The following is a 27,147-nucleotide window of genomic DNA, read 5'->3' as shown; positions in this document are numbered from 1 at the left end:
ACCAGTCACTTTAGTGATGTTTTTCTGGAGCTAAGTGTCCTGAGAAATTTCTTCTTTTATTTTCCAAAGCCACAGATATAAACTTACACAAAAATCCATTCAGCACTGCTAAGACAATCAATCCTTGGTCAACTTTTTTTCCCCTGTACCAGGTAAACTCTGAGACTGTATTTGTGATGATTAAACAGGCTTATTAGGCAATCACACGATTACTATTCCACAGCAAACACTGTATAGTGAGCAAACCACAGGACCACTTTTGCTTCGAATTCCATCATTCACAAATGGGGACAACACTGTCCCAGATTCTAGCCCACAGAGACTGAGATAATCATGGGATAAATGAAAGATTATTTGCATCTTGTCTCAGGCTAATGCAATATAATTTAGTTTGAGATCCATTATGCTGCAAAGATATCATGATAGAGTGAAATGGTTTTATTTTTTTTTAGAGCAGAAATTTTTATCACAGGAAATTTTACATAGCACCCTAGCATTTGAGTCTAGTAAAGCCAAAACTATTCTAGTTGAAGCTGGACAGAGAGACCCAGAGCCCATTCCTCACAGCAGTGTTCTAAGAAGCATTGGCCAGAACATAGATCTACAAGTCAGAAGACTAGAGCTTCAGTCTAGGCTCTGCCCCCATGACTAGCATTTCACGTAGCTCATCTAAGTCTCAGCTTCTTCATCTATAAAATGGGAATAAGAATCTTTCCTGCTGTGACTCCCAAATGAGACAGAGTACAAGTCTTTATTAAGCACTGAGCAGGAATGTAAGGCACAACTGAATTTGCTTTGGTGACATTCTCTCCTTTCCTCAAGCCAAACAGTTCATAGGCCTATATTACCCTGTAGTCAAGGTTCACACATTCATCAGCTTCCACCTTAACTCTGGACCTGCCCTGATGCTGAACTGCCAGCAACCTGTTCTCACATGGTGCTCCATTCCAAGGCGAGAAAGGGACTCATGCATGTTGGGCACCTACTGTGAGCCGGGTAGCGCAATATGCAGTTTTAGCTCATTTAATCTTCTTCCCCTCCCTCCTGAAAATAACATCTTTTGGGGAAGGTATTAATTTCATCATTCCCATCTTACAGAAGGGGAAACAACTCACAGAGGTTACGTGTAGAATATGGGCACAGACTTAGGTTTTCCTTGTGCAAACTGCTTTGATTTACTCATCAGAAAAAAGAAAAAAGTTACATAAAAGGATAAGGCCATCTAACAGGGTATTCTAGCACTCCATTAACACATTTTTTTGAGGCTTAAGTGCCCTCAAACATTCTCTCATTTGATACTGTTGCAACTGAACATCTATAAAGCATAATATGGAAATTCAGTCCTAATAATAGTTTGGGACATTTGTAAAGTCTTCCCTGTACAGGTCTCTTAGGGTCTCATTTCAGACTTTCAGATCACTAAACTATTTATTATCAGCGCGTAGCTCTTCTAAAATGGACTCAGTAAATTGCAGCTTTGATGAACCCTGCACTGAGTGGAAAAGAAAGCTGGTATCTGCCAGGGAGTTGCACACAGCAATAAATCACTTTATTTATAAATCAACTTCCAAGTCCAGGTGACCGGGCGCACACAAAGACATGGTACCAGAGGATGGAGAAAATCTGGGAGAAAGAGTTTTGGAATTTCATCAATTCTTAGGTTATAGATATATATATTTAAATAATAGTTTCACTAGGCCAGGGTTGAGTTATTAAAATGGAGCGGAGGATGCAGTGATGAAGACCAAGAGAAGGAAACCATTGAAGGAATTCTGAGTAATCTTAATTGATGCTTTATGACTTTTTCGTGTAAGACCCAGAGGTGCCTGCCACAACACATTTCATCATGGAACCATATTGTGAGGATGCACTATCAGAATAAGAGAATCTGCTGCTACAAGAATTACTCCTTTTTTTTTTTTTTTTTTTTTTTTTTTGTTATAAGCCCCCAAGGACTCCAAAATGTGACCAGGCAACGAAGGAAACGAGACAGCTCTTTCCTTCTATTGCACTACTTGGCTCATAGCAGGTGCCCACCAGCTCTTTCTTTTTCGAAGCAATTTCTTCTTTCCTGGCAAATGGACTCAGTAGCCGTAGAATTCACACACGTTAAGAAAACATAAGTAAGCCCTACAGTATGTTTCTGTGGCTGATATCTGCCCTCTGGGGTAAGCCAGGTAATAGCTTCATGGGCTACAACTGGCTTTTGAAATTCTGAGCTTGGGGTCAATCAGGCCAGAGCTATGGGTTTACTAGCTTTGCTTTGATAAATATCTTTCTCATTCTATCCAAAGGCCTTGCCAATAAATAAAAGGAAGAAGATTAAAGGAGAAAGGATTTAAAGAGTGTGTGAAGAGCAATTCAAAGTCTAGCACTGTTTCTGGAAAACAATTTCAAGTTCAGGTCCAGTAAGGCCACTGCTATACACAGAAGGCAGACAGCACCATTAGACTGGTGAGATTCCTTCTTTGACTTGGGGCCTGCCCTACTGAGCAACTACCCACTGTCCATCTCTCTGCTGAACCCCAAGCTCAGCTGTCTGACTGTCTAATTGGACGTCTCGTAGCTTCATATATCCAAAGCCGAACTTCTGATCCCCTGCTCCACTTGGTCTGTCCTTTAGTTGTTAAGGCCCAAAACCAGGAGTTCATCCTTGACTTCTCTCTTTCTCTTACATCCCTAGATATTTCCTAATCAATCAGGAAATACCTTTGTCCCTTCTCTTCAAAATGGATCTCATTTTCAGTACACTATAATAATTTCTCATCACCTCTTGATTGGGTTATTAAAATAGCTTTCTCATTGATTTCCCTGCTTCCAAAAACTTGCTTTCTCAGAGTCTATTTCCAATACAGTAATAGAAAGATTATTTAAACACCTAAGTCACATCACATCATTCCTTTGCTCAAAACCCTCCAATGGCTCCCCAACAAGGCCTTGTGTAATGGAGCTCCCTGCACCTTTCTGGCCTCACCTTCCATTGCTCTCTCCCCCTCAGTTATTTTGCTCCAGCCACACTGGCCTCCTCTTTATTCACTAAACACCCAGACCTCTCCAACCTCAGGGCCTTTGCCCTGGTGGTTCTCTCTGCCTGGAATACCCTTCTCCCAAATACCCACATGGCCTGCTCCCTTAGTCCCTTGCAAGTCTGTACTCAATTGGCACCATCCTAATTAGAGAGCTACTCTAACCAACATATTTAAAACTGCACTCTATTTCCCTTATCTTGCCTTGTGCCTCCACTGCATGTATCTCCTCTTAACATGCTATCATCTTATTCACTGTGTGTATTGCCTTTTTTCTCCCTACTAAAATATAATCACTGTGGGGGCAAGAAATAGGTCTGTTCTCTTCACTACTGAATTGCCAACACATAGACTAGTGTCTGGCACGTGGAAGGCGCTCATTAGATATTTGTCAGCTGTCTGAACACTGAACATTGTATAACTGACCAGACTGTCTCCCTCGCATTGGTTATGAGAAAGCTCTGAGTGAAGCATGTGGCAGATCTTTAGCGAGGATGCAGGTTTGCAGGGTAGGCATCAGCTTTATTCCTGGCTTTGTTTTTGCTTTTCTTTCCCACTGATTTCTGTTGTACTTTCTAAGACAAGGGAGAGGCATATATTAATACAAATACATGCACAGTGTCAGTTTTATCATTTACATATCAACAGTATCACAACTTGTTAAATTCTGATTACAGGCTAGTAAGACAGAACATTTCTTCAAGTGAATATTAAGGCCCGGGCATATGATAAGTGCTTTTCATGCATTACTTTGTCAAATCCTTATGACAATCCGGTGATGTAGACACTTTGACACTTTTGATATCTTCATTTTTAGAGATGAGGAAAGCAGGCTTAGAATGGATTACATAACTTGCTTACAGAGCCACACTTGTAAATGACCCCAGGTCAGTCTGATAGCAAACTGGGTCGAAGTTTTACACATTTTGCTTCACTGCTTTCACTGATGTTTGTCCTCGCATCTCCCCTTCCTTTCCAACATAGTGTTAAATGATCCATTTTTGGACTATTCAAACTTTTTATAACCATTAACTCCGATTAATTGTGTGGATGGACTTATCTTCCTTGGTAAGTTGCACTAAATAAGACATAACAAATACCTCCTCTTTGAAACAATTAGTCAAGAGCTAAGAAATAAAACAGAGCTTCTTCAACCCACTGAATATATATTCCCCAAAATATTTATTCACATGGAGTTTACATTTTTCTTCTCAGGAAACATAACCATTTTGTAACAACAGGGTGTATTAACAGCTCAAGTGGTCTGCATGGAGCTGAGGTTTGCCACCATGCTGTGTGTGGCATACACAGAGGCAGCAGGCAGCCTGATGGCCAGTGGGATTCCCCACTGGTGGTCAGGCCCCAGTCAAGTTGCTGTCCCTGTCTGCAAAATGAAAAGCTTGAACTGGATGGCCTTAAGGGTGATTTTCAGCTCAAAAATCCCAATATCCTAACCCTCAAGCTTGGGTTAGATCCATCTCCTCTGTGCTCTTCGTGTAACTAAGCACTGAGCCCAGTCTATGGTAAATCCGCCACCCCTAATCCTAGCCTGTGACAGAAGGAGGCCAAGTGTCTCTGGGTCTCTGCCTGCCCCCAGCACCTTGCGCAGGGCCTGGCATGTAGGAATTGTTCAATATATGTTTGTGAAATGAACAAATGAATGAAAACAAGCATACATGGTCTACTCCTCTATTCCTTTCTCTTAGGTGACTTGGGTTTATTGTGTGAGCCATTTTGGCAGAAGTTAGACTTCATGTAACCCCATAATGAATTCCTGTCTAGTAGATCACTCTAATAGGCAAAACATACCGCAGCTACCCTCTGCCGGTTTCAGAGGTTGGGGTAAATATCAAACTGGTCCCTGGCCCTCCTGCTTAAATGCTGTGGCTCCTAACCACTCTCTGTGACTTTGCTGCAGCTACAGATATGCAGCTACAGATATCAAGACCTCCAGTGGGCCATGGTACTTCTCGGTCCTTGGCCGAGGGATGATGCAAAAGCTACATCCATGCAGAAGATTCCCTTCATATTTGGATTGTTTCAAAGATAAGAGCATCTTATAATACAAGGGGAAAGAAACTTCAGAATGTCACAGGCAAAGTCTTAGGAAGTGAAGATATAAAGCCAAAGTAGGAGTAAAATGTTCGCACTTGCCATGAGGTTAACAGTCTTAACTTGAAAAAAGTCAAGGTCAAACATAATTCATCAAATGTAATTCAGAGTCACTTGCCTTTAACGGAAGTGATTCCACAAGTCTCCCTTCAGGTTTTAAGATTTATTATCAAAAGCATAATAAAGTGTCCTATGTTTATACATCTGCTGAAACATGTTATGAAATCCAGTATACTGTAGGCCCTGGGATGGGGCAAGGAGCCATTGTCCCTCTTTGCAGGTGAGAAACTGCATCTCTGAGGAGCCAGTCACTTATCCAAAGTGCATCCTGCTTGGTGTTTCTAGCTGTTACCGTCTTCTGGCTGAGGACCAATGCAAAACCCCAGCAGTACCTCTTGTCAAGGCTAGCTGATGCTTATGCAGGTATGACTTAGGTTTTGCAATGATGAAACCAAAGCACCTTGGAAGCATTTTCCCTCCCCAGCTGACTGACTTCATGCCAACTAGTCTGCAGGGTTCTACTCCACAGTTTCTAACAGTGCTTCTTAAGATTGGAAAACAAATGTACAGATATTACTGCTTAGCTATTGTCCTTTTAGACCTGTGCACTTTTTAAACCTCATTTCAGTCTCTCACATTGCAAAGAAGCTTGGGCAGGGCAAACAAAATATTAGCTGAGGGGTCATAGACTTGAGGCTCAGTCCTGGCTCCTCCACTTGTTAGCATGGTGCTCACCCCTCCAGACTAGCGTTTGCATAGGAATAAGACCTGCCTATCCTGGCCTTTGCATGGGAGTAAGGCCTGCCCATCTCACAGGGATGTGAAGAAATGAAATAGCATGAAGGGTGCTTTACAAATTGCCAAGCATTAGAAGTGTCAAATACTGGAGGTCAACAAACAAAAAGGGAAAGAATCAGAAACAGAAAGAGAGCATGTGTGCGTGGTAGGGGAGTATAGCCTTCAGAATTAAAACTATGTTACAAGTTGGCTTCATGCAAAAGCTCAGAAGAAGCTGTGTCCAGTCTTCTGAGGACAAAATGAGAATAAATATCAAACACATATGCCTTTCCCTATTTTTTTCCTCTTTAAAATTGACCCAGCTCTTAGAACAGGACAAAGGAAGGGAAACAGAGCAGTTCTAAGAAAAGATGAAGCAAGCAAAATACCCTTCATGTGTGAGTTCAGAACACTTTAAAGATTGGAATACATGAAATTTTGCAATGCTTGCAAGTGGCGTTTCTTGCAAAGTCCTGTGAAGGGGGGCATGCTGCCTCCCCACTGTAGGACTGTAGGTTCATAGTCATGAAGGCCATATAGCATGCTGCGATGCCAACCAGTGCCAACAGGGCAAAGAGGAGGTAGTTCACTCTCTTCCTCTCAAGCTCTCACTCCCACTCATTTGGACTCATGCTACTTTCATTTTCATATTGCTTTACCTATGGATGGGCCTCACTCTGGCTGGCTCGGAAGGTCTTGCTATTCAAAGGGCACCCGCATGAAATATAGTTTTACTGGACAAAGGGAAAAAAAATTGTTCCAAGTGTTGGAAAAGGTCCAAACTTTTAAGCTACAAATCCCTGGAAGACTTGTCACTAAAGGGGCCGGTTCCTGGTTTAGATCCATTCTTCCAACACCTGGCCCACTCCACTCAGCCCAGCCCTTCCTCAAGGAGCTGCTGAGACTCCCCTAACTAAATAAGAGATCCCTCGGAATGTCTTCTGCTGACCTTCCCTGAGGAGCTCACGGCACAGCCCAGCTTCGTGATAGGCAATCATTCGAGAAATAGTGGGTTAGAGTCTTTTGGGAGACAGAGGTCAATACGGGGTAACTTACAAAATTGGGCGGGACTGGAAATCTTCCTGGTTCATCCTCTCGGACTGGCGGATTTTCAGGATCTCAGTGTAGCTCAGGTTCTGCAGTTTGCTCTTGAACTGGTCCAGGGAGCTAGGCTTGGTTGTAAGTGCTCTCATAACCTGCTCCTTCACCACCTGCATTACCTGCAGATAAAAGGAAAACCATCATTTTTCTGGGGGCTGACCTTTCCCATTCAGAAAAGTCTTTCCGAGTTAAGGGCTCCCTGCTTCCCTGGTGCCCTCTGCATGCATGCTCAATATGAACCTTGAGCGTGCTTTTCCAAAAGAGTAAACTTCCATCATGCCCATCTTTCATTTTCTCTTGTATTGCTGGAACACAAGAAAGGAAATGGATTGATAACAGGGAACTGGTAGGGTGGGGAATCTTGGGGTGGGAGGCGGACTCCACTTGCTTGACATATTATGTGACTGCTGCTGACTCAACATTGTAAACAATGCCAACTCAAGAGTCAGGAATGAACGAAGGCCAAGCAGCAGCTAGAGCCCTGCATAGTAATTATTTTTTTCCAGGAGAAAATCACTGAGATACAATTAACTGTGGAAGTTTGGTTGGCGCTGCTTCAAATGAATGTGAACAGATACTCACACCCCCCTCTCCCAGACTGCTTTCCCCATGTAGTTAGGGCCTGAGTGTTCATACTAATTATGCATTTGGAAATGTACATGTGGTATTGCCTCTTTGAGCCAGGCGCTAAAAAAAGAGGTTTATTAAATTAGAACAGACATATCCCACTGGAAGCTTCACGAAAAAAGAAGAATATGGTAATTTTCTGCCTCAGGACAGGGCTAGCCCACAAGGAGGCAATTAACTACTGCCTCTATTAATGTGGGTTCATCTTCATCAGGATGCATACAGCAGGAAAAGACCAGAAAAAACACAGAAGCATCTCAGAGTGGAATCTTGCTGCTTCTTTTTTCACCCTCCATTACAGATGATAGCAACAAGTGATACCATTTATAGGAATCTATGTGCCAGATGCTATGGTAGGTGCTTTATCTATGTTTTCTTTCTTTAGCCACTCAAATCTATGAGGTAGATATTACCATCAACTCCACTTTACATATGAAGAAACTGAGGCTTTGAAACCTTAAGAAACTTCAAAATCATACCATTGGTCGTTAAGTGGCTGAGCTGGGATTGGATATCAGGATTGTAAACACCCGACTGTGCTGCCACCCATGCCACCATTCTTCGTGTCATTTGGGAACTTAAAAATAAGGCAAACGACAGATGCACCCCTGCTATATGTTGAATTCTGTGCTAGGCAGTTTGCTCTTTATCACCTTATTTAATCCTCCCTCCAATATGGTGGAGGTGCCATTACCACTATGTAAAAGAAAAGGAAACTGACTGAGAAAGGATTGATGACTTGCCCCAAATCACACATATGTAGTTGAATCCTAGGATCCCAAGCAACCCAAGAGGATGGATTTGGCATAGACTAGATGTTGAACAAATATGCATATGATGTATTTCTTGCCTTCTATGAACTAATGGTCTCAGAAAGGTGGACATGGCCAAGGATCATTACAGTAGAAGTGCAGAGACGATAGAGATGACAGGCTGATGGACTTTGTTGGCAGGTGGATAGGCTTTTCATTGAAGACATTTCATGGGAAGGGAAATAAATGAATAATCTAGAACACCACTGTGTATCAGCTGCTTTGAACCTGGGTTGCATCTGAATTGGAATTAGTCACATAAGCATTGTTTCATGCCCCCAGCATAATGTCATACAGGCAAATTTCCAGTTGATCTTTCACCAGATCTGTTTTTTTTTTTTTAACGTAGGCAAAATGCCAAATTTGGAGTGCTTGACAAATTTGGAAATTGTGACCATCTAACATCATGTGGCAAAAATGATTAAATTTGGTCAAAGTTGAGCTATAATGCTTTGCTGTATCATATGAGGGGCACCATAGGGGGTGCTGCTTTGCCCACTTAGAGAGACTCAGAATTGAGCCAAGGAGATCATTACTGTTTGCCAATGATATCTGGCTTTCTTGTAGGAGGTTGGACATGATGAGAGACAAAGATATAGTGATAAGAATACCAAAAATGAAGATATGATTTTCAAACAGAATCAGGTTAAAGCTAAGAGTTTTAGAGCGATCTCCACTCCCCTCATTTTACAGATGAAGAAGGTGATTCCCTCATGTCATTTGTTTCTTAAGGGGATGTCACAGAGATAATGGTGATTACACCACATCTGCCTAGACACAGCAATGAGCCAAAGTGGTCACGTGACCTGAGCTGACCAATCAGCATCCTTCCCCAGACTTTTCTGCCTCAGACTTTTCTGTCTTGAGGCAGACCCGAAGCATGCTCTCTTTCCCTCAAATTGAGAACTGTAAGACTATGTTCCTTCATATTTAGGAAAGGGGAAGATAATGAGACTAATGCCGGTAGAAGCACACAGAAGACAATAGATGTGTGTGTGTGTGTGTGAGAGAGAATGTTAATAGTTAAGCCTTGTTCAACTGTAAAGGTAATTCAAGTCCTGCATTTGGTTGTTTGGTTACAAGAGCCTTTTTTTTTTTTTTTTCCTTTGGAAGATGGCTTGGATGATGGCTTGACTGTTCCTGTCACTTGCAACCAAAGAATCCCAACAAATACATACAGTGATGTCCAAGAGGAGGACCAGCTGTGGGGCTGAGATTGTCCAGGGAAAGGGAGGAGTAGGAGAGGGAAGCTGGATAGAAATAGCAAAGTTAATTCAACAAGTGACTTTTAAAAATCGCCTGCATTTACAGGCTCATGGGTGCACCTCTGCATGGAAATCATGATGATCCCTTATGGAATGTGGGGAACTCTTTAACTCCTACTTATAGATTATGCTTAAAATCCACTCCTAGAGCCCCATTCCTCTAGCTTAAGACTTTGATCCTTGCTAGATGCAAGAATACATAAATAGAATAATCCTTTGAATTTTCCCCAAATCACTTATACTTCAGTTTGAAGAAAGTATAGAACTTTTCCTAAGACTAGGTTGACAGGGAGAAGGAAAAAGCAGGCACCTGGCCCCAGAGGAAGGGATGTAAGCAGTGGGTATAAAGCACAGGACAGAAGTTGGTGGAGTGAAAGACTAGCTTCACCTACTTCACTTCACAGTTGTGTTGGCACCAGCCCTGAGAAGTTCTATGGTCACTCTGCATGTCAAGGAAAATAACCTCAGTGAAAGGTATCATTAATTTTTTTAAGAAGACAAAAGAGTTACATAAGTCAAACATTCCTCTGTGCCTTTGCAATTTAGCTACAAGGTTTACAACTGATAGCTTTATGTCTCTGTTACTGTTTCGCATGTGAAAGACATTCACAAATCAAGACATTCACAACCACCATCCTTAACTCTATCTTCCTTAGAAAACATCACACCTTTTACTATTTGTTTGAAAAACCCACAGACGGTGTTGTGGAGGCATCAGAAAATCAATAGAATTAAGCTTTTAGTTACAGTACGTGCTTTGCCACAGACATCAAAGACAGCACACTCATAGAATCTGCATTCGCTGTTGGTATTGCCCCCTCATTCAATCGATGTCTGGACCCTGTCAGTGGTGTGTTTCTGGAGTCTTCTTAGCCCATATTCTCTGTAATAATGTTACAAATTACAAAAAAAGTGAGAGTCCCACAAGACATTTGTACTTCGAATTAAGAAATCCTTTTGGTTCCTTGGAAGACCAGGTTAAAGGTACGAGCATAGGAGGTTCCTAAATGGAATCAAGCATTCTGGCAAAGTCCACCTATGTCCCTGCTCTCATTGTTGGTCATGTAAATGTGCTCCTGTGTTTTATCACAAGACCTACTGAGTCTACATGTGCTCCTCATCCAATCAGTTCTCCCATCCTGCCTTTAACCCACAAGCTTCATCCAGCATCATTTATCCATTTTTTTAAACAAATGTTTTGTGAGCACCTACTCAGTGCAAGGAATGATGAGACACTGCAGGCCTTGCGCCGGATGAGCTCTCGGCCTGGGACAGTGGGAAGACACATACTTGCCTCACCCAAGGGAAGACGTGATGTCACAGGGGAGCAAGGGGTCAGGTGTTCACTCCACGAACACTTATGGAGGCCCTCCCAAAGGGCTGAGGGCATAGCACCAGGACTTTAGCCGGGGCTGGTGGAAAGGTCACATGCAGACAGGCTGAGGTGCAGGGGAGGGGCCATTCTTGGTGACAGCAGCAGCCTGAGTGAAGTCTTGGAGGGGGAAGGAGAACATAGCCGTGGGTGGGGAAGAGTGTTCGGCAGTTTTGTTTAGTTGGAGAAATCAGGTGGAGCTGCAAGGTGTGGTTGAAAAGCAAGCTGGGTCAGATGGGGGATGGCTTTGATGGCTAAAATGAAAACTTTGGATTTTTTTTGTTTGTTTGTTTCTGTAACTAAGGATATGTCACCAGAGGACTTTGGGGTCTGTGAAGGAATTTGATAATATAAAGTATGTTGGAACGCTTATAAAGAAGTCATTATTTCTGCTCTAGCTGGGGTAAGGAGGGGATGTTACAGAAGTCTCCATGGCTGAGACAACATTTTGCTTGGAGGATGAATGGGAGTTACTCAGGTGAAGTAGAGGGAGAAGGGAATTCTAAGCAGAAGGACCAGCATGAGCAAAGGCAAGGAGGTAGGACGTACATGCTTCAAGCATGGAAGAAAACATGCTTTTGGAGTCTACATTAGTAGCTTTTGGCAAACAGACAGGTACTAGCTGCAGTATAGCTTCTCAGCCTTTAGAACACCACACGTGATTTTGAATCCAGCATGCATGTTTCCTGGGGCTTTGACCTTCCTCAAGACACTCAATCTCTCTCAGACTCATTTTTACTATCTTTACTCATTTTTTTTTTTTTTTTTTTTTACCACTCCTAAACTAGGAGTACTAATCATTTAGAATTCAAACAGTTGTAAACTGGATAATACCCCACATCCTTTACAGTACATACTGGATATCTAGCAAATGTAAGTTCCTCTTCCTAAGCCTTAGTTTGCTCATTGTAGAGTGCTAGTAATAATATGAAATTCACAGTGTTGTGAAATCTAAACAAAATATTATAGCCAAATTACCTAATATACTGAAGAGAACATATTAGACACTCAACCAATGTCAGCTCCCTTACAATCCCAGAAGGAATTTACGTATGTAAGAAGCTTCTCCTGTAAAAATATTTTGGACAGGGTATTCCTGGGCCACACATGCATCAGCTGACAACTTGGTAGGAATGCAACTTCCTGGGCCCACCCCAGATTTACTGAATCAGAAATGCTAAGAGTGGCACCCAGCAATCTATGTTAACAGTTCTCTAGGTGATTTTAATGCATGCTCAAGTATGAGAACCACTGATTTCGGCAAACATCCAGCACCCCTTCTGAGTCTTCCATATGGCATCTACATCTTCCAGCGAGTCTTGTCATATCACCAGCAAGCAGTGAAGCTAGTTATTGGTGTACATTTCATGCTGTCTAGATTGTAAGTCCCTGGAGGGCAGGAACTATTTCTTACTTGTATGATGGCCCATACTACTTAATACAATATATTCCAGAGTGTAATATGGTTGGTATGAGCAATGCCAGAGGCTTTTAGGCTCCCACCTTTCATCTGTAGATTGACACAACAAATAAGTCCTTAGCAGAATGATGAGTCTGCCAACAAGGTTTATAAAGCACACTTTCACAAAGCCAAAGAACAAAGCCTGTGGCTGTGGGATGGTGTCTTAGGGCTCCAGCAGTCATTTTGGGCTTCTTTCCAGGGAAAGAGCTGGAAGGCGATAGATCTACAGCCAAGTGAAGGGTTTCTGGAGAAGGTACAATGGTGTATGCTACTGGGCACTGCCACTAACAGGTGGTCAATACTTACAAAAAAAGTACAGTTTACCCCCAATCAGTGGTGTCCATTAAATTGATTTATCTTCACGGTGGAGAAAAGGCTGTCTTAGGAAAAACAGATGCCAACCCAGTCTAGCTAAAAATGACTCATGTGGGGGAGACTTTATTGCTGGACCATTTTTCTTCCTAGGAATGTTCCTTACACACAACAAAAGGACTGAAGGCTCACAACAACCGAAGAATTGGAAAGATTCTGCCTGCAGAGGGGTCTGGGGGAAGAAGACCCTAAGTGCTCATGTGTGGGAAGGATAATTTCCCAGAGGCCAGGGATCGCTTTGGGGCTACACTCTAAGGGTACAATGTGGAGAAATGGCCTTGCCCAGAAAAAGTGTGAGAAGTGAGGGTACAAACTGATGGCTTACCTGGTAGGGGCAATTACTGATCCCTCCTTGGCCTACCTCCATATAGAGGTCTTTAAAATTGGGTCAGCTTCTGGAAACTCACATAGTTTTACTTTATAGTTTTGCCAGATCAGGGAGTGGAGTACCTAGGCCAGGCCATGCATGCAGGACACTTTGCTGAGTGGTGTCATGCATATTAACACGAAGGAGAGAGAAAATAAAGGTGCTGTCTGGGCTCAAGGAGTAGCAGTTGAGGTTTCTGAATTTATTTTAGGACAGTGAGGCTTAGACAGGGGTTAGCAAACTTCCGTTAAGGGCAGATAGTAGTATCTTAGTCTTTGTGAGCCATATAGTGTGTGCTGCAATTACTCAACTCTACCATGGCAACTTATGTAATGACAGACAATATGTCAGTGAATGGGCATGGCTGTGTTCTAATAAAACTTTATTTACAAAACACAGGTGGTGGGCTGGATTTGGCCTGCAACAGTAGCTTGCCAATGCCTACTGTAAAATAAAAACAACACCTGGCTTTGTAGTTAGGCATAAGTCATTTCAAAGTCTGGTTCTGTCACTTACAAGCTGGGCAAATCACTCAACTTCTCTGAACCTTGGTTTTCTTATCTATAAAGTAGGGGTAATAATCTTTAATTAGGATTAAGAGATGTAGAGCATTATGCCCAATATGTTACGACGTTTCCTCTGAATCACAGTCCTAGACATCTTATCCAAAAAAAAATCATCTCCTTGCAGCTTGCAAACAACTTACGAATCTTCACAAGATGACTCTGGGTGTTTTATAATACATGCAGGGTGGTTCAAGATTATATTCAGGACAAATTGAACAGAATTGGTTCCGACAGATTAAAGAGAGGTGTTTTCATCAAACAGTATTCTCAACTCTTGCCTGAATGGTTTCAGGGCTCGGAAGATGCTCTGGCCTGTCCTTGCTCTCTTCTGCCTCACCTCTCACTGTGGTTCCACCACTGCAGTCCCCTGGTGAAGGGGCTCCTCGTCTAGGGTCCTGTGGGGTCAGCCTTAATGTCAATGAAGAGAAACTGCTTTGAAATCACAGCTCAGCCAGTGTGCAACCTCTGGCTCCTCTCAATTTCATCATGTGTCCTCAATTATACCAGATGAATTCAAAACACTTTGTTCATTAATAAATGCAAAAAAGCTTCTCTGAATTTCACAAAGGATGTGTGGTCTAATCTGGGCATCCAGTAATAAAAGAACTCAGCAAGTCATTAACTTCTCCTGCCTCTGTTTCTTCAGTGTGTCCCTAACGGCCCTCTGAGCTCTAAGCTCCTGTAAGCATCTGCCCGAAGGGGTGATGACACCTAATTTAGAGCCAAAGCCAGTGCTGTGCTTAGCATGGGCAGTGAGGTCCTTGTAAGTCTTCCTCTCTAGGACGGCATTTCACAACCCAACCAACACGAAGCTTATGGTGCATCACATCAAAAACGAAGTTAAGTGCTATGAGAAAAACAATGGTCAACAACAGACTGAAACTTTCTCCATTGGTTTTATTCTTCCTGGGTTATTCTTGAATGCAAACCACTGACAACTCAAGTCTTGTTCTCTGGGCGCCATATACCTGGATTTGTGACCATATGTAACTCTGAGGGTGTCTTTGGTAAGCGATGGCAAGTGATGTAGCAGTGATCAAAATAATGAAACTTCTTGAGCTTGGGAACCTGTATGTTGATGAAAGTCAGGAATTTTGCTCTGAGGATCAGAGTTTTCAGGAGTGGTGGGACGTTGACTTTGCCTCTTGAATATCTATTCCTTCTACTTCACGTCATTCTCACTGACCTCTCCCTGGACCCTTGCCCTTCCTGGTTTAGCCATCAACCTTCTTACTTCAACTCTGCCCCTTCCAGCTCCTCCTCACTCCAGCCAGCTTATTTCCAAAATGCAAAGCTGATCATGTCATTCACCTGTTTAAACCCTGCAGGGGCCCAGCATTTCCTCTTGGGTGAAGGCCAGCCTCTCCAATGCATTGCCGTCTACCTTCCCATCTCGTAGAGACGTCCTTACCTGGCCGAGCCCTTGCACCCCTCGATCTTGTCTCACTAGGATCCCCTCAGTGCTTGAACTTCACTCCTGTGCCTTCATTCTTGCCCTTCCTCCTACCCATGACTACTACCTTCCTTCTAGCCCCTGCTCATTTGTTAATCCTAGGCCTAGATGTTACCATCCTTGATCATTCTTCCTGACCTGCCACACTTTCCCCAAAGTCAGGGTTCCTGTCCCTATTCTCCCATCACAGCCCTATCACAGCACTGACTGTACCATAATATGACCTGTGCCCTCCTTTATTACTATCTCATCTCCAGAGCCTGCACAGTCCAGTCACAGAGTAATGATTGAGAAAATATCTGTTTAATTTATGAATAATGGGCTCACCAAATGACTACCAGAAAGAAACTGCCTCTAAAACCAGTGGTTCTCAACATTCACTGTGTAACAAAATTCACGAGATGTCTATGCCTGGCCTCATCCCTCAAGATTCTGACCCTGGAATGGGTTCTGGACACGGGTCATGTTCTGCAAAGCTCTCCAGGGGAGGTGCATACGCAGCTGGGGTGGAGGAAAACTGGTCTGAATTAAGAAGCATAAGAAGGTAGGAAGGAGGAATGACTGCACTTCCAGGGAAAAGGGAGAAAGGGCCTGCACCCTTTCATCTGTGCTGCCCAATGTGACTTACAGATGCCAACCAGAGAGCCGAGTCCTCTGTGTGTTACTGCCCACAGTTCTCCTAAAACTTGGTCTTCAACTCCTCCCGACAGCATGGATAGGATTGGTACTCTCATTGGGGACAGTCAGATTGGCGGACAGGGGACTGTGCCTGCTCTCAGCCTGCTTGGGTGGGTCCCTTAGACACCACCTGCTACCTGAGGCCAGACCACTCCCCCTGGGCTGCCTCAGTGAGAGGCATGTGGAGGGCCTCAGGCTACCTGGATCAGGCACTGTGTAGGGACTGCTTTAGCAAGGGCAGCCAACGTCTTTCAAAGTAGCTCATACCTCCTTGGGCAGCAGTGATGGTCAGTGTTCCCAGAATCTCCATCAGAGGTGGGCAGCAACGAGTGCCCACCCTGAGCGGTCAGGCTTGCAGCTGGCAGCGTCCAGGCAGTGCCCGGGGAACCTGAGGACAGGCTGTGATGAAAGTATAAAAGGTGACTTTTCAAATATGCCTCGAGAGCCAAACAGATGGCACTGAAGCAGTTGGGAAGGGAGCTGCTCCCAGTGCTGCCACTGCCTTGCTTGGATTTGCAGCTTCTAATGAAACAGGAATGGATGGCAGGGGACAGCGATGCTCAGGCAGCTTCAAGCATCCTGAGAATCTGGTCATAATCCAAAATGGGAGTGTTGAGGGCCCTGGTGTTAGACCCCTAAATAACTTGTTATGCAATGCCTTACCCTGCAGTTCGGCACAGGTGCTCACTGGGTGTTGCCCCACTCCTAAGACTCAGACACAGGCCATGAATAACTGCCATGCACCTCATGAGAAAGCACTTTAATTTAGGGCTCAAGGCATCTTTATAACTGGTAAAAATAAATAGGTAAACACATTAACCAGCAATTCATCTTAAACTCAATTAGTGCTCAGTTGAAGAACAATGTTTATGTAAGCAACATCCTTCTCACTTTCTTTAGCATCTGCACGGACCTGATGCAAAAGAGGAGACAGAAAAGGTGAGGTTTGGGGTCACCACTTTCTCTTTGCAGTCTGCTCTTGAGACAAGAGATCAAGAGGCAAACAGCCATGTGACAAAGCTGCTTTTCCCCATTTAAATTTAGCCCAATTGCTGTATTTCAATTTGATTCTCTATTTAAATAGAGCACTTGGGCTAAATTTGCTGGTTAGCTAATCGAAGGACCTGGTTGGACAACAGGAAGCTATTTTCACCAGTGTCTAATGGAGCCTGCCTCAGGCAAAGCCCAAGCAAATCACATTAGTGGGTGGCATTTAATCCGCAGCTTTAAATAAACAACATGTCAAGCAAGTCAGTTCAAAACATGTGACCTTGAGGAGACAGGGTGGGGGAAAAGCAGAAAGAAATAGAGTTGGTTTCTTGTAAAGAAGGCTGGAAAACTCTTTCACCAACAGGATTGGGAGAAAATGGCTATACCTTTTTAATAATCATGCTACTGTTGGTTTTTCTAATGCCTGTTCAAATTTGTCCATACTTCGCCAAACATGGGGTGAAAACAAAGCCTTCTACAAATCATTCTGAAGTTACAAGGAATGACCCTCCCATATGGAAGGTCTCCTAAACTACATGGAGTAACTCCTGGGGTGCTGCTCTCTTGCAGCTAAGTTTTGCCTGTCCTTGGTGGGGAGGGGATGGTGGATTCACTTCCCTGGGAGCTCCCCCAAAATCAGGGGAGGAATTCCATTGAAGAAGTAACTGAGACTAGATGGATTTTTCGTTTCCAAGTTACACCATCATGATGCCAAAACACAAGATGCTAGGAAGGGTTAGCAAATCCTTTTTGTCTTTGTTAATGAATAAATGATATCCACAGGCATTCTTTTCAACATTCAGGATGTTTACCAACAAATCTGATACTCAATCACTGCCCCTTCTTCACTCAACTCATTGGTAAGGCCTGAAAAGGGGTCAATGGTCACTGTGATGATCTCTCATCAATGCCTGTGAATAAGCCCCACACACTTAGCTCTACCAGCATGTTTTGCATAAGCTGTTAAATAGTGACAAATGAAATGGGACAACCTGCCCCTCTGGAAAGGAGATTTGATAAACTTTTCTTAAGCAGACTGCTCAGGCAAGACCACAGGGGAAATGAGGTAGGAAAAGCAAGGTCTGGTTCCCATAAACCAGCTCTGATCTTCCATCAGGCAAGGATGGTGAACTCAGAGGAAATCAAAGACCACTCCAGCAAGTCACCCTGCGAGGAGAGTACAATCAACCAAAATGAAACTGTTCATGAACTTGCCTCAACAGACAGACCAGGCAGTGGAAGTGGCCACAAAGCTGAACTTCAGAGCCTACTCGTCAATATTCTGTGATATATACAAGAAAATATTATGTTTTCACCCTTTTAGCACAGATCAAACTAACAGTGTCACATTTTAAGTGGCCCATTCTTTGTTGAGAAATTGAAAACACCATTTCAGTTTTCAAATAAATTCAGCCGAATTATTAATGAAATATTGTAAGAATAAATATGTTCTGATTGTCTACATTTTTTCTAATAAGTTGTTGATGCCTGGTATTATGTTAGAAGCATCAGAAGTATATTCAGGCCTGTATTTGCTCAGCTAACATTTACCAAGATTAATATGTGCTAATGGCTGGGTGAGGAGGTGCTGGGAGCAGAGAGAATGACCAGACCAGTATCCACCCCTGAGAAACTCAAAAGCACTTAGGTGAGGCCGGGCACAGTGACTCATGCCTGTAATCCTTGCTACTCAGGAGGCTGGGGTGGGAGGATCGCTTGAGCCCAAGAGTTGGAGGCTGCAGTGAACTATGATGGTACCACTGCACTCCAGCCTGGGTGACAGTGCAAGACCTCAAAAAAAAAAAGGCACTTAGGAGAAAGTTGGTGTGTAAACAAATTATAAGAGTAGATCTCAGTAAGTGCTATTATCAATACAATTTAGGGGCAGGAAAACAAAGTGATTATTATGCACACCACTGTTTTTTTTGCTCTTAGAAATCTATGTCCATTCTTACCCTATTGCTTTAACAACCATATATCTCAGAGTGCAGTGAAATTATTTATTCACTACTCATCTCCCTAGCAGGACCTTGAGCCCTTTAAAGGAAGAGACCATGCTTCATTTGTCTTTTTATGACTACTGAATTTTAAAATCCCTCATACTTGGAAAATGTCCCTTTCGGTCCAGAAACTGAAGGTCAACTAGATTGTATTTCTAGAGTTATGTGCAAAAAAAAAAAAAAAAAAAAAAAAAATTCTGGCAAGTCTTCATGAAGGCCAGGGATGAATCCCTGTGATCGTTTTAAGCAGAGGGAAAAAGAGGGTTGAGAGAGGAGCAATGATAGATTAACTCTTACTAACATACTGCTGTACCAATGTCCTGCTGTATTTCTCCCAAATGGTTGAAAATTGGGACACCCTCATAAATCCCCAGGCCTTTTCTCTTCTATGACTGGTTATTACAGTGTTCTGGGGCAGAAGAGTGCTTTCCAAAGTGAAGTAATTGCAAGCCATTTATAATCTTTAAAGGGGAACTTGTCATCTACCACAGCTACAAAACTCAGACAATTAAAACCACCCAGAGTGCCCTGACTCTGCAAAACCTGGACAGTTCCTCAGTCGTGTGAAGTCAATGAGCCCAAGCTAGATCTGAAAAGGTTCTTGTCTTTCTTCACTCCATCCCTCTTCCTTTCTGCTCCTCTGTTCTACCCCTCACAGCTGTGAAGCCAGCTATTGTAATGGTTTCCAGAAATCTGCTGGGTCTGCCATGCTCTCACCCGAATGCAGTCCCTTTCCTTACTGATGAGTCCTTTGGAGGACACAGAATAGACAATTATGTGGCATATATCTCACCACTCCTCTCTCCCATGCCAATGGCAGACATCACTAATCTATCACGGCACTTCTTTTTTCTGCTGAACCTGGACTCTGTCTGCAAGTAGCCACCACCAATCCACTAAATTTGGCATTCACAGTGGCACCATCCTCCATCTCCTATATTGGTGGGCACTAGTTAATCTTACCTAACACATAGAACGGGTCAATAACTTTGGATCAGGTTTTCTTATAAGTCCCAATAAGCACTAACTAGACTTCCTTGAGGACTAAACCAAGTGTTTTTCGGGGCCTGAACTTGTGTTCAGTTTTATGTCCTTGTGAAAGTTATTTGATCCAATAGCTAAACAGAATTTCTATATCCCTTCCCATCTTGGCTGCTGAAGTCAATACTAACACCTCTGACAATGATGTGCTGGTTGTTGTAAGGACATGCTTATGGGTCCTAGAACAGTGCCAAGCACTCAGCTCAGAAGGAGCCTGTTGAATATTTGTTGAATAACTGAAATAGTGAACAAATTCTAGACGTACTGATGTTGAGCACAACCACCTTTTTCCTTCTTTTCAAATTTCAATGATTTTGTAACTAGAAAAAAATTTCTGACTATAATCAATGTCTAAGGAACTTTCTCAGAATTATAATTTGGGTGAAATTACTGAGGATTTTTTAGAAGTAATGTTTATTTATAAATCAAAAATGTTCTTGCTACTTGTTTATTAAAAACAAAATGATTCCCAAAAGGATATAATTTGTATTAGAATTTTGTTATATAGCAAAGCCAATACCATGTTTTGTTATTTTTTTTAAAGATAATGTGAAAGAAGGGAAAAAACAGCATACATCTTGTAAAGTGACAATCAAAGTCAGCTTCATAAATAAATAACTTTTAAACTACATAGTGTAATGGCAGTTCTCAACTTCTTATTTAAGAAGAGCATACATCTTATGTTGGACCTCACCATGCATCTCATCCTTGAATTAGAAAACGTATGTTTAAAAACTGAAAATGAATTCAATACCCCCCTTTCTCCCACCTAATTAGGCACAGTATCAAGTGAGTCAGGTGCATATAAAGCACCTCCTATCTGCTAGAGGCAACAGAATGCTGACTATTAGCATTTCCTGGGTGTTTACTAAGCACGGGCACAGTGCTCTAAGCTTGGAGTCTTTAAACTCATTATATCGTCACAAGAATCCTACCAAATAGGGACTATCCTTTTTTTTCAGTTGCAGAAACCAAGTCTCGGGGCATTTATACTGGTAAATGACAGAAGAGAGACTTGAATCCAAGTTCTGTAATTAGAAAGCATATGCTTTAAACTATTATAATGGAAACATGGAGCTGAAGTTGACTTCAGAATGTGAGAATTGAATCAAAGACTTTTTTTTTTTTTAGAGGTTTTTTTTTTATTATTATTATACTTTAAGTTCTAGGGTACATGTGCATAATGTGCAGGTTTGTTACATATGTATACTTGTGCCATGTTGCTGTGCTGCACCCATCAACTCGTCAGCACCCATCAACTCGTCGTTTACATCAGGTATAACTCCCAATGCAACCCCTCCCCCCTCCCCCCTCCCCATGATAGGCCCCGGTGTGTGATGTTCCCCTTCCCGAGTCCAAGTGATCTCATTGTTCAGTTCCCACCTATGAGTGAGAACATGCGGTGTTTGGTTTTCTGTTCTTGTGATAGTTTGCTAAGAATGATGGTTTCCAGCTGCATCCATGTCCCTACAAAGGACACAAACTCATCCTTTTTTATGGCTGCATAGTATTCTATGGAATGCTCATCATCACTGGCCATCAGAGAAATGCAAATCAAAACCACAATGAGATACCATCTCACACCAGTTAGAATGGCGATCATTAAAAAGTCAGGAAACAACAGGTGCTGGAGAGGATGTGGAGAAATAGGAACACTTTTACACTGTTGGTGGGATTGTAAACTAGTTCAACCATTATGGAAAACAGTAAGGCGATTCCTCAAGGATCTAGAACTAGATGTACCATATGACCCAGCCATCCCATTACTGGGTATATACCCAAAGGATTATAAATCATGCTGCTATAAAGACACATGCACACGTATGTTTATTGCGGCACTATTCACAATAGCAAAGACTTGGAATCAACCCAAATGTCCATCAGTGACAGACTGGATTAAGAATCAAAGACATTTTTAACTTTAACCTACGATTAATGAATGCTATTGCACTAAGTTGATGAAAAGATTAGTGAGTAATGCATAGCTCCTAGTGAGTAGTAAGCAAGCACTCAAGTAGTAAGTAAACAAGAAAAGTGTTTATTATAAATGAAATCCATCCACCATGAGAATTTTACTTCTGTTATTATTGTGATAAAGGAGTCTTGGAATCAGCATGGACATCTGACAGGTGAAAACTGGGAGTCAGGGAATTTGCTGGGGGTAGAAGGGACAAAGATGGTTTCTGCTTTGCAAAATGGTGTCTGCTGATGGGGTAGGCAGAACTGCCATCTCCTACAATGAATGCCCGAGGAACTGTAGAAGCTAAAAAGCGATCAAAGATTTTAGGTGCAAAAGGGGACACGCACCATTGAACATGGCATGAACCCGATTATTTAAATTAATTGATTCTTTTTTCGTGTGTGTGGGTTGGTAACTATGGGCTTGTATGTACAGGTACACAAAGATTGATTAAATGCTGAAAAAACTGTAATGCTGAAAATGTTACAAAGTATTTATGGGTTATTTGCCTAAGTTTTGTCTTCTGAGATCTCACATTATAAGAGTGACTTTTCCTTATTTGCTTCGGTTATTTTAAAAAAAATGGAAAGTCCTTTTCTTCAAGGATTTAATTCCAAACCTATGACTATATTGTCCCAAAGTACTGGTGAGGCCTCCAGAAGATGTCAGAAACAATCTTGGGAAGTAACAGAAAAATTCAATGCCAGCAATAAATAAATGAATGAATGACCAAATGAATAAACAAACAAATAAATGGGAGTGAGTTACAACTGAAGACCAAAAAGTGTCTCTCATCAATACTCCACTGCCCCTTCTTCTGCATAACGCATTGCATAGACAGCAGGAAACTAGGGGTGAGGTGGGCATAGACAGCAGGGAAGTATGGGTGAGGGAGGCACAGATTAGTACAGGACTCAACTCACACTCAATATTCTTTTCAATAATATAACAACTTTAGAATCCTGGAGTTTTTGGCTAAGCTGGACTTTAGAGGTCAGGTTGATGCATCTGCCAAGACAGAATTAATTGGCTTACTCAAAATCATTCCCCAGATAGTGCCAGAGCAGGGATTTGAACCTAAAGCTGCCTATTCCCACCTGCTCCAGGCTGTCTGCTTTACAGGCACTGGTGCCAAATGAACAGGCTGTAGTGCCATGTGATTCACAGGAGGAAAGGCCACTTCCATTTCAGGGTGGTTGGGAAACACTAAGTGAACAAAGCAGGCTCTGATGGGTCCTGCAGGATGGGTATAATCTCAATCTAAAAAGTGGAGTAAGGGGAATGGTTAGAACTTTGCAGGTCAATGAAAAGGCAACTGCTCAAGATCAGTTTGGCTCTAGTGAAATATGGAAGGAAAGAAACAGGAACTGGCATCAGGCAGAACTGATTCCAAATCCTTGGCTTGCTCACTTGCCATCTGTGTGTCCTTGGGCAAATTCCTAAACCTCTCTAGGTCTCAGATTCCCAACAAATGGAGTGTACAGTGCAGACCCTGCACTGTAGGGCAAGGATTAAAAGAGAGAATGTTGGTCAGTGAGCTTTGACAGGACCAGATATAAACAATGGCTGGAAATGCAGGATCTTAGAGCAGATGAATGAAGTGGTACAGTCAAAGATTATCAGGTAAGGAGGACACCCGGCACCTCCCTGGCTTTGTGTCTTTCTTGTCCTACTGCTCCTGTGTAACCTTCAGCACATCCTTTCACCTCTCTGTATTTTCCCCCCAAAATGGGCTTGGACATCCTTGTAACTTCTCACTTGAGTATTCTGAATAAGCTTGTGAGAAAATGCCTTCTAAAGAAGGGGTTATTTATCTTTAGGAAATCGATGTTGCTACTGTCTCTGGTCAGGAGTTGCCAAAGGAACTTACAGTATGAGAGAGAAAGGAGTTCTCTGCCAGGAACAACCACCCACATGGTGCTACGGAGAAAGGGATCTATTCTGGAAAGGACAATGAAAAATATTTTGTGTTTGGTTTTGCCATGCCACTAAAAGGACGGCACCCCAAGCAGGGCTGAGACATTATCTCTACAACTTCAAGATCAATGCATCCTTTCCTCACTGCCCCACCTAAAGAATAAAAAATACAAAAGAGACAATTTCAGAAAAGAAGTGGATGCCAAACCAACATGACACAGTAGGTGAATGAAATGAGAAAGAAAAATGAGACATAGGAAGGACATAAGGCAAAATAAATACTATATGGGGCCATATTGAAACCTTTTCCAGTGTAAAATACACTTGGTAAATAAAAAGCAAGGCTGTAAATGCTTGTTCTTTTGGCATAAGGGCTTCCAAACGAACATTTCATGATGTTTACTGGTATAAAGTGCATTTTGTCTCAAGGTATGACTGGGAAGAAGATAAGCTCTTTAAGCAGGTTTCTAAATGGTGAAACTCAAAGCACAGAAACGATGCTGTTTTGTGAATACATCTGTAACATGCCTTAGACCTGATCCTGGGGTGTCTACCAAGAAGCCAGACCCAAAAATAATGTCTATTGCAGAATCTGTCCCTTCCCCTAGTTAGGATCACCAAAAGTCATGCTGGTATCTCTCAAAATGACTCTCCTGTCTCAAGAGCCCACTTCCCTCACTCCTATCAGCCAACTTTCAGCTATTTGTCTTTAGCTAACTGGGTTTCTAAGGTGGCTCTGCAAACTGTCTGCTCTCCACACATCATTAATCAGTGCCAAACTAAGCAGGCTCCAGGCCCAGCTGAGAATACAGCAGCTCGGCTCATCACCCCAACACCTCATGAGCAAACATAAGTGATGACTGTTGGGTAAACACTATGCAGAGAACGTACATCAGCTAAATAAGTATTGCTTTAGATGTTACACTGAGGAAGGCTACATGACAAATATTGATATCCAAGTTGTTTCAGACATATAGTAATTTTCTAACGCGGCGAAGCTTGATGGCATTTATTTAAAGTGTTAAATTGTGAGACAGATGAAATCTGGGTCATTTAGTGAGTATACCCAGCAACTTCTGATATACTGAATAGATGTACTGGAGCTATAATAATTCCCACCCAAGAAAGGATACTATAGAGGGTTTGTCAGTGGTTATGTTAAAAAGGGTATGAGAGGCCCTGATTACAAGAAAAGGTGCTGCCACGCCCAAGTCTCCTTAAGGAATGCCCATGCTTAGGATAGCATACCTATGGAAAGTCAGCCTAGAAAGGCAGCACGGTTAATTACCTCCAACACGAGTACTAAATCATAGGAGAAAGACAGGAGGGAGTTGCTTGGCCAAATCCAAATGAATTTATTTTTGAAATTACCAGAATATCCATAATCGTTAAAGTTGCTAAGGGCCAACCCCTTAGGATGTTTCAGGTATCTACTTACCTGTAGTAGAAAGGAGGAAAAAGATCAATGAAGTCGAAAGAAAACTGAAACTAAATGGGTCATATTCTTCCTCACTGTATTATTTTGATATCTTTCATAAGGCATTTCAGCAATATAGAGTGGAAACAGCATGAGTATTAGGAACAATGATTTCTTCAGCAGGTTATTTATCAGCTCTGAGCTTTAATTTCCTGCTCTGTAAACTGAAGACAATACCTGCCTCAAGCATAGTTAGGAATATTAAATTAGATAACATAAGTGAAAGTGTTGAAAAGAATTTTTGGTGCACAATATGTGCTCAATAAATATTAGTTTCCTCTGTTTTTCTGTATATGTATGGCATGTATCACTTCTACCTCCACTATAAAGTTTATTTTGTGTATCTTTGTGAAGCTCTGAAAGTATCTCGAAGTCAAGATTTATCTGAGGATCCATCTCCAAAGCACTTAGCACATTGCTCCGGAGGGATATTGCCGAGAAGTGAATGACTCACCCCATCAGATAAGGAACGGTGGAGCACGCACAACATGAAATTTTGGGTCTGTTGCTATGTTACTTACACTGCGTGTAATTTATAAATTCACATTGGCCACATTCATTACACTGGGTTCCTCGAGAGAAACCTAGTATGTAGCAAGTACTCAATAAATACTAAATGACAGAAAACTTTAATATATCTCTGTATCTGTTTGGGGACCCTGTTGATCTGAAAGGCTATTGTATTAGAGGAGAGAAATGTCAGCAATGTTAGATGGGGGAATAAAATGTATTTAATAAGTTTGTTTCACGGGAAATTACATACAGCTTGTAGAAAGAGGCAAAATTTGGAGGTGAAAATTGCAGAATGTTTGTATTTCTAGAGCAAAAGTGAGTTGAGTTCTGAACACAGAGTTTGACCAACTGAAGCTGAGGATACAGTGGAAGATCAAGTGTATGTTCAACATTCTTACCGTCCTTGCGGTAGAATCTTTGCCTTATGTAACGAATTGGGACAAGAAAGGCCACACACCAGTCAATAAATAATAACAAAGCCTGAACATGTGTTCTGCTAGCCCCACCTGGGAGGATAGTTTGGAGAGATGTCTGTGAAACAGGCCAAGCAGAAGGTCATGAGGAAAAGGTTCTGAGTGATGTATACAAGAGTTAAAATGAGTCCCTATGCTATAGTTTCTGGGTACTGCAATTGTTTGCTAATCTGCTGACTTGTGCTGATAACAAAGCCTGTGATCCTAGCTAGAATCCTCCAATCATACAGCAGTGGGGTAGGATCTTTGAGTCTCTCAATATAGGACTTGGCAGCTCAGAGATTTGTTTGGAGTTTTAAAACTCCATGTCCCATTTAAAGCAAGGATTATTACTTGAAAGTTCTACAAACAAAACTGAAATTGTGCCGTATTTTGTGAACATGCACGTGTGTTTTTCTACCTCCGGAAAGTTTCTGGGGCTTTGACTGAAACTGGCTAGTGGCAGCTAGGCACAGGAAGCTATCTTGAAAGGAAAGGGTAAGGAAAGCAGCTCACAAATAAGAGCCCTGGCTTCACACGGATGATATGAAGCCCTGTTTAATTCCATGAATCCTGCCTCCTTGATATTGACCTGAGTGTCAGCTGAATGACGATTCATATGAATCAGCTCTCCGAAAGTATCGTATTATTTCTTCATCAACTTAGTATTGTTTGTGGCTAAAGAAATAAATTACTTGTATGTGTTAGGCCTAGGTGACTGCAAACAAAATGTCCTTTGCTTTTTAAAGTAGTACTATATTAGAAAGTTTAATGCTTTTTGCAACTTAATTTGCTTATATGAAATAC

At 42.1% G+C, this 27,147-nt stretch overlaps 1 protein-coding gene across 26 annotated transcripts in view; it reads right to left on the bottom strand.

Annotated features, from left to right (window-relative positions):
* Positions 1-27,147, bottom strand: part of ELMO1 (engulfment and cell motility 1) — a 582,820-nt gene that overhangs the window by 33,201 nt on the left and 522,472 nt on the right. For all 26 annotated transcript variants that reach the window (XM_074035218.1, XM_045387647.2, XM_005549784.4 and 23 more), the window contains one exon: positions 6,972-7,135. In XM_074035218.1, the coding sequence (XP_073891319.1) occupies positions 6,972-7,135 (164 nt within the window). The remainder of the gene's footprint in view (positions 1-6,971; positions 7,136-27,147) is intronic.

Source organism: Macaca fascicularis, chromosome 3 (genome assembly GCF_037993035.2).
Source record: "Macaca fascicularis isolate 582-1 chromosome 3, T2T-MFA8v1.1".
Lineage (NCBI taxonomy): Eukaryota > Metazoa > Chordata > Mammalia > Primates > Cercopithecidae > Macaca > Macaca fascicularis.
Note: the sequence above shows the minus strand (reverse complement) of the source record. Positions and strands in the feature narration are given on the sequence as shown.